At 32.6% G+C, this 8,156-nt stretch overlaps 2 protein-coding genes across 2 annotated transcripts; one reads left to right on the forward strand and one right to left on the reverse strand.

The window, feature by feature from the left end:
- Positions 1 to 64: 64 nt before the first annotated feature.
- LOC104892313 (multifunctional methyltransferase subunit TRM112 homolog A) lies at positions 65 to 675 on the reverse strand. Its single transcript, XM_010678213.4, has one exon. The coding sequence runs from the start codon at positions 563 to 565 to the stop codon at positions 197 to 199; it is 369 nt and encodes a 122-aa protein (XP_010676515.1). The 5' UTR covers positions 566 to 675; the 3' UTR covers positions 65 to 196.
- A 1,278-nt stretch (positions 676 to 1,953) lies between these two features.
- On the forward strand, positions 1,954 to 7,663 carry LOC104892306 (signal peptidase complex-like protein DTM1). The gene is made up of 2 exons (XM_010678201.4): positions 1,954 to 2,496; positions 7,434 to 7,663. Exons 1-2 carry the CDS (start codon positions 2,255 to 2,257, stop codon positions 7,519 to 7,521), a joined length of 330 nt encoding a protein of 109 aa, XP_010676503.1. The 5' UTR covers positions 1,954 to 2,254; the 3' UTR covers positions 7,522 to 7,663.
- Positions 7,664 to 8,156: the final 493 nt, after the last annotated feature.

The following is an 8,156-nucleotide window of genomic DNA, read 5'->3' on the forward strand; positions in this document are numbered from 1 at the left end:
TGATAATAATCAAGTGATTCAACTCTAAAACGGAATCTTAAAATTGCAATTGAGCCACTCGAAATCAAAACCAAACGCACAATAATGGTGTTCATTGAGACATTTCATCGAACATCTTATATGCATCGTTTCTAATCAAATTCCAAAGAAAAAACAAAAACAAAAACAACATAAACTGCGTAAGTCGTAAAATAAATCAAACTTCATCTTCAAGAAGAAGCATATTAGGAATACCCTTACTAACAGGGAATTTGCGACCAGTTTCAGGACAAACAAGGGCACCTTCTTCGAGGTGAATCTGGAGGAGAGCATGATGAAACTTGGTAAGAAAATCCTCGGAATCAAGTGAAGAAACGTCGGCATTTTCAGGTAATTCGGAAAAACCTAGGGTTTTAGCAGCTTCAACAAAGGGTGTCCATTCGATTTTGTTGAAGATGTTTTTGAGGAAGTCGGAGTTCATGTCGACTTGCTTCTCCACAACTTTAGTGGGCTCTATTTTAAGAGGAAAACCATTGGTAACACCTTTGATGTTTGAGGATAACATGTTGTGAGTTAACAGCCTCATCTTCTACCTGTCTCTCTCTCTCTTTCTATTTGCTTTGATCTTTCTGGAGCAAAGCCGGCGGCAGTCGAGTCTTTGCGTTGATGTTTATGCCTTTCTGAGGTTTTTTTAGGAAATAACTAATCTTATTAGAACTGAGGCGGTTCTTTTCGGTATAAAACAACTGAATTGAACTGAACTAAATTGAACTAAACTAAAATGAAAAGTGTTATGTGAAAGTAAAAGTATTGTCTAGAGCTAAATTGAATTGAATTTGAACTGAACTGAAAATAAGTTGGGGGGGAGAACAAGCCCTGAGTTGAACTGAACTGAACTTATTAAATGATTTAAATCTCATTAAATCTTATTAAAACTTATATTTGAGTATTGTGTTAAACTTGATTTGTTAAACATGATTATACCTCATCTAAACTTATAAGATTTGAAAGTTATTTTTTTAATAGTTTGGCAAAGATAGTTCCAACTTCCAATAATTTCTCTAAATTTTCTCATTGAATATGATTTTCTATCTTCATTAATAAAAAGTTGACTTTAAGTACTTTAGAATTTTAAAAAGTTTATGATAAGTTTTTCAAATAACTATTTTGCATTAAAAAAGAAGTTCTAAACTGTCAAATATAAATTTTTGCTATTAATTGACATGATTGGTCAAAAAACTAAACTGCTAAACATCGCTCCAAAATTACTTATAATCTCCTTAGTCCCACCAAATATTTCCAACTTTACCTTTCCTTTTTTTTTTCTTTTCTTTTCCCAAACCACCACCTCCTGCAACAACCGTCTCACCGCCACCTCCAGCCCTCCATCGCCACCTCAAGCTCCATTACCACCTCGTCAACTACCCATATTTCGAATTTTTTTTTGGGACTAAGGGTCGAACTTCTTGGCCAGATGTTCGTCCCCTTAAAAAAATTCGAAAATTTTTAAATTAAGGGTCGAACTAGATCCCCAACTAAAATCATTTTTTGTATGACGTGGGTGGTGGCAAGTGGTGGCAAGTGGTTAAGTGGTGGCGAGTGGCAGTTGGTGGTGGGTGGTGGCAGGGGGAGGTAGGTGGTGGAGGGTGGGTGGTGGTAGGTGGTGACGAGTGGTGGAAAAAAGAAAAGAGTAAAATAGTAAATTCAAAGTGGGACTAGAACGATTTTAAATAATTTTGGGGGTAATGTTTGACAAACCCCGTCAGAAGTTCGTTTCATGTAGAAACAAAGATAGTAAACGTACAAAACTTTGATATAAATTTACCGATATTCACTCACGATACACTCAAATGTACTAGTAGTCAAAATTTTGATCAACTTAAATTTTCTCGTCTTATGAGTTATGACCAACCGTTCCAAGATAGATGTCCTCCCTTAATAAACTCCCTTTACTACACCAGGGCAGTGCATTAAATTGATAGAGTTAGGAAACAGTTGAGAGACATTCAATAATATGGCACAAACACAACAACATAAATTGTATCCTGCCCTAAAAATCCCACTCAAACTACCAATTACCAATGCAAATGCCATTGCTTCCATAAGTTGAAAAACTCTACATATCATTACTACCCCACACACACACACACACTAATACCACATGTTCAACTTCATGCCTTCTTCATGATACCTTAGCATATATATTACATCCAAAAATTACATATAGAAGTTGTTTTTATTTTCTCTCTCCTAATTAAATAAGGTGGGTAGACTGATGGGGGATGATGTCGCCCTAAGGCGGTGTTTGGTGTGGCTAGCAATGGTGGTAATAATAGTGGGATTTTACACTCATTCATTCAAGAAAATGGTGGTAACTTATTTCATGGGACTTGCTGGTATAGGTGGTGTGCTCTTGCCAGATTGGGATTTCTTTGATAGGGATTTTTCTGAATGGACTCAACCTGTTTCTGTTGATGAAATTAAGCGATCAGATGTTCTTAGGCTCGGATCTACAAGGTTAGTATATAATTACTACTGTATCCTATATCCTCAAGTTTTAAACTATAGTTTTATTTCATGTTCATCTAGTTTTTTTTTTTTTTGGACACACTCACACAAGCATGTTCATGTAGTTTAAACTGTATATTTCTGTGTTGATACGTAGTTTATTTAGCTAGGGAATAATAGTTTGATGTTAGCTAAATAAAAGTGCTATATATCAGAATTTTGGAGAGAGTGATACAAGATGGCCTTTTTTAATAGTAGTTTCCTGCAATTTAATTTTTAATTAGAAATTATGCCAAGAGATCAATATTTGTTTGAACTATGCCCTTACAGAATCTTAAGTCTATTAACGGCAGTTCATATATAGTAGTTGCATCACTCAGGCTATTTTCACTTTACTTCAAAAATTTATTTCCTCTATCTCAAATAAATGCGATAATTTGACTTTTTCTACACTTTTACAGATCTCACTTTAATCATAACTTTGAGTTCTGTCAAAAAAAAAAAAACTTTGAGTTAAGGATACAAAAAGGACCCAAACTATAACTTTTGTCACTATTCAGGACCTATAACTATTTTATGCACCATTCAGGACCTGTGGACAACATTCCGGCAAGTTAACTCATTGTTAACTCAACTGAGGTTAACTACACAAAAAAAACTATTAAAATAACATAAGTGCTATATTCAACAACAAAAAAGGTTAAATACAACATCTAAAATTATGCCTAACTTAACCATGGTTAATTTAAATTTTTTTTTATAATATAATTGCACAATTATTACTCACCCCATAGCAAATTTGAGAATATAATTTCACTCACTACAAACACTTTTTCCTTTATCGCGTAAGTCATATTTTATATTTTTCGAGTTGCGATTATGAAAATGGGGTCATTTATCATAGATGATCTCCCTAGGGAGGTCATTTGTCATAGATGACCCCCCAAAGCGGGGTCATTTGTCATAGATGACCCCCCTTAGGGGGGTCAATTGTCATAGATGACCCCCCTCAAGGATAGATTAGTCTTTTGATATGTTTTGCTGTATTTAGCTTTTTTTTGCTGTATATAGCACATCCCTAAAATAAAATAAATAATACTTTAATATCCAAAAAGTACAAGAACACCACAAAAAATAAACTCCATTACAACTTCAATCTCCATTCTCATCTTCTCCAAAGCTTCAAAAAAAATGATAATTAAAACCCCAAATGAACAAGACTAATTAATAATCGCCAAATTCACATTTATCGCAAGCCCATTAGAAAAATTCGAACTTACTGCTCCATTCTTGAAGATCTAAAGAATTCAAACAACAATACAAAACAATACGACCCAAAAAATAAAAACAATTCAAACAAAAAAAATCAAAACAATTCGAAAGAAAACCCAAAAAATCTGAACAATTCCAACAGAAAATAAGAACAACCCCAACAAAAAATCACAACAAAAATCATACCACAAAAATCAAACATACCCATAAAATTCGAATACAACAAATCCAAAAAAAATCCACAAGAAAAAGAGAGTTCAAGAGTGAGAAAGAGAGACCATACGACGAAGACCAACTTCGAGATTCATCCACATTGAACATATCTTATGCTAAAAACTCAAAAAAACGAATTCTTTGGTTTGAAACTTTTATATTCAAACCGAAAAATTCGATTTTTGGGTTTGAACATCTTCTTCCAACTTGAATGATTTCGGATGTTTTTTCGCAAAAAAAACCAAAATCGTAAACCATAAATGGTTCAAACCCACAAAATAATGATTCCATTAACTCGACAAAAACAGAAATAAGCGAATTTGTGGTAAATTTTGGTAGAAATTGGTGAACAAATGAGGAAGATCTAGGAAGAAAGAGTAACGGAGGAGAGAGAGAAAAAATTGTGTTAGGGCTCTTGAGTTCTTTAGTTGATTATGTTAAGAGAAAGATGAGAAAAAGAGTGAGAGAGGAGAGAGAAAATAAAATTTGAGGTTTAGAGTATATGGACAGAGAAGAGAGGAGCGAGAGTGGACCCCATGCTTAATCATGGTTAGAAATTATCACCGGAATATGACTCTAGATCCTAAACGGTGAAGAAAAAACTAATGGATCCTGAACGGTGAAAATTGTTGTGCCCTTAACTCTCATAACTTTTAACTATTATATAGAAACAAATGCTTAAAATGTTACTAAATTTATCTTAATGCATACTCCCGACATACTTTTCATGATTTGTACTAGTAAATAATTAGAGCTTTAATGTTCAAAGTTAGTGATTAGCAAGTAAGTCACTCGAAATGTTGCATTTATTATGAAATAGAGGAATATTATTAAATAGAAATCACTTTCTACTATTAAATTATAATCTGTAAAAATCAGAGTAAAGGCCATAAGAGAAATGCACAAGAGATTAGCACAATGTAGTTCAATCAACTAAAATTAGTTTCAATCATTAAAAATAATATTATCCCCATTAATGATTGAACATTTGAGTTAGTTTTATGTAGACCTGGTCCATTATAATATTATTGTAGACCCAACCACTTATTTAACATAGTGATATCCATATAGTAACATTTTTAAAATCTTAAGTTATACTTCCTTCGTTTCTTTTTAATTTACTCACTTCATTTTGGGGGAGAACCAAGGAGGAAGTATAAAAGGTGGAGAGAGAAACTGAAAAGTGAGAGAGAAACAATATAGTGGGTTAAAAATTTTAAAAGTGAATGACATGAGTGGAAAAAGAGGAGACAGTAGAGGTGACATGTTACCAAAAATAGAAAAAGCAACAATATGTAGATTAAAAAGAAACGGACTAAAAAGGAAAGTGGGTAGATTAAAAAGAAACGGAAGGAGTACTATACATTTAATGTCTACCATAGTGATTGTTTTTTTTTTTTTTTTTTAATATAGTCACTTTTTCTCACATTAGTTTATCATGATGAAATTTTTACTTTGTGACATAGTAACCTTTTTATTTACATAGTCAAACTTCACAATTTATATCTACTCATCTTTTATATCTATTCTTTTTATATAGTGACTTTTTTTTTCATTAATTATACGAACTAACATTAGGTCCACATTAATTTAGTGTGGATCAAGTCCATATAAATTTTTTACTTTTTAGCACATAAGAAGGAAAGTTTTTGAATAATAAAGTTTGAAAATAAACATTGATAATTATTTCATTTATATAAATAAAAAACGATCCATTTATTTGACTCTAATCACAAAAGTTGAAGTATGAACAACAACAAAAAAAAAGTACATATTACATATCTACATTTCTTCTTGAAAACTATGAACAAATTGCCTGATTAATAGCAATAAAAGCCTAAAAGGTAATTTTATTCTTTAATGGACCCGTTTGATACGTGGTAAAAAGTTGGTAATGCTAATAAATTTACAGATAATTTTATGAAAAAAGTTTTTTGTCAATATCCATTTCTTTTTAACTAGGAGAGGAGAACTAGGGCTGGACCTAATCATGAGGCCACTCTTAAATATCCATGTGGATGATAGTGGAAAAAGATTGAGAAAAGGAGGAAAACAATAAGTAAGATTGGACACCGAGTGACCTTTGCTGACCATCCAATCCACAACTTGATTCGCCTCCCTGAAACAATGAGAGTAACTAACACTTTGGAACCTATCTGCATCTTGACCTGCATCCACAATAAGAGAGGTAATGATATATATAGGGCTTCCAAATATTTGAAATAGCATTGGTGACAGATAGATTGTCTCCTTGAATTTCAACATTGGCAAGACCAAGGAAAACTGCAGCCTTAATAATTTTACGGAGTCCCCAAACCTCAGCCTGGATAATAGAGTTGGAAGAAGGGATAACATTGGCCCCAACCAATACCAGTGAATCCAGATGGTTGAAAATCACAAACCCATAAGAGGCAAGACCATCTTTAAGCTTAGAACCGTCAAAATTAATTTTAAAAGACCCAATAGTAAGAGGGGGCCAACAAACTGCTTTACTCAAACAACTACGGTTAGAGGGGGTGGGGGGGGGAAGAAAGCATGAATAACAGTTTTATTATCAACTAAAGAAGAGTGAAATATGTATCCTTAACTATCTCTTAATCTTCACAATATTTCGCTACCACTTTGAAATATGATAGTATTAAGTAATAATGAGAATATATGATGAAAAACACATGTTCGAAGATGATGTTCTATTGAATTACCAAAGGCTTTCTTTCACTAATACTACAACTTTACACGTTCCAGCCCTCATCATGCCTAACTATGAGGGGCGTTGAAGTACCCCATAGTACTTGGCCTAGTAGTACATGATACTCCTACTACAAGGATACTTGGGATCTCAATTGTAACTCTGAATCTATTACGATTTTTTAGATTCATGTTTATAAAGTATTATGTAGTATTTAGCCTAGTGGTAATAAGTAGTGCTCCTTATAATGTTGAAGTTAAATCTACGTACGGGACTTTTTTATCCCTTCCCGTACTCCCATATGGACGATTTGCTAAGTTGGATTGTTGTTAACTTGTAGATGTGTCATTTCAATAATGTTGTCTCTTTTTTACCATATAAAACAGAAGTTATGTATGGGATACTTTTTACTCTATAAAACTTGGAGAACATGTTAAGTAGTATCTGATATAGTGATAAGGTTTCATTTGTGTCTCATAACCTTTGGATTGTGGGATCAAACCCACTAAAGGCACTTTGATGACGAGATTCTTTTAACTTTCCTCCACTCCCAAGCTCCAAAGGGCATTTGAGGAAGTACACCATAAGTATACCTAGGAGAGGAGCAATACCATTGAAGTATATATTTTCGCAGTCATGAATTTGAACCCTTTCTTAATAAGTGGATTCTTTTGGCGCATTTGCAAAAATAGTACTTAATTAGTATATACATTGCGCTTTCTCCGTTCAACTAATTGAAGTAATACTAATAACAGACTGATGATGTATACAGGTTTCGCTTCTATCCGTTAAGGACAGTGATATACGCAGTAGTCTACGGCTTTGGTTTGTACAAGTGGTGGACGTATGTAAGGCAATAATTCAATAAAGATCAAATCACCATATGATTAGATTCACATTTCAGTTTTCAGCTACCAAATACTTGTTTGGATTAATTGATTTTGATGATTCTTATTACATATTAATAATACTCTGAAAAATGCAATATTGTTGATTTGATTATGATATAACTAGCAATTTATGCACGCGATGCGTGCCTCACTTTTTATATTATAATTTATAACTTTTTTTGGGCATAAACAAAGGTAAAATTTGAACATTGGACATGTTTTTTGGGCTAGTTAATTTTGTTGATTGAGCCTATATCACTTAACCAAACTCGTCTTTTATTATTTATTTTATTTATACTTTCTTTAAGATCTTTAAAATTAAAATTAATGAGCGATAAAAGAATGTTACGCAGATTTGTTAAGGATTGAAGAAATGATAAAAAAAAAAGAGTGTTTCCGGATATTGCAATTGATCCAAGTCGAAGCAAATAAATCCTTCCTTTCGATGAATACTTATATTTTTATCAACAAAGTATTTTGTTTAAATTAAATCATTTCACTTTGTTAATTGATTGTATCTTCCTTTTTTATTTACTACTTGATTGTATGTTAATTTTTTATGCTATATTTGAGTTTGATTTTCTTTCATCTTTTTTTGTTAGAGT

This window comes from Beta vulgaris, chromosome 1 (genome assembly GCF_026745355.1).
Source record: "Beta vulgaris subsp. vulgaris cultivar EL10 chromosome 1, EL10.2, whole genome shotgun sequence".
Classification (NCBI taxonomy): domain Eukaryota; kingdom Viridiplantae; phylum Streptophyta; class Magnoliopsida; order Caryophyllales; family Amaranthaceae; genus Beta; species Beta vulgaris.

Bases quoted from the DNA above. Each gene is read 5' to 3' on its own strand.
- LOC104892313 (XM_010678213.4), bottom strand. From the start codon at position 565: ATGAGGCTGTTAACTCACAACATGTTATCCTCAAACATCAAAGGTGTT.
- LOC104892306 (XM_010678201.4), top strand. From the start codon at position 2,255: ATGGGGGATGATGTCGCCCTAAGGCGGTGTTTGGTGTGGCTAGCAATG. The intron at 2,497-7,433 runs GTTAGTATATAA...TGATGTATACAG, and splicing joins CTTAGGCTCGGATCTACAAG to GTTTCGCTTCTATCCGTTAA.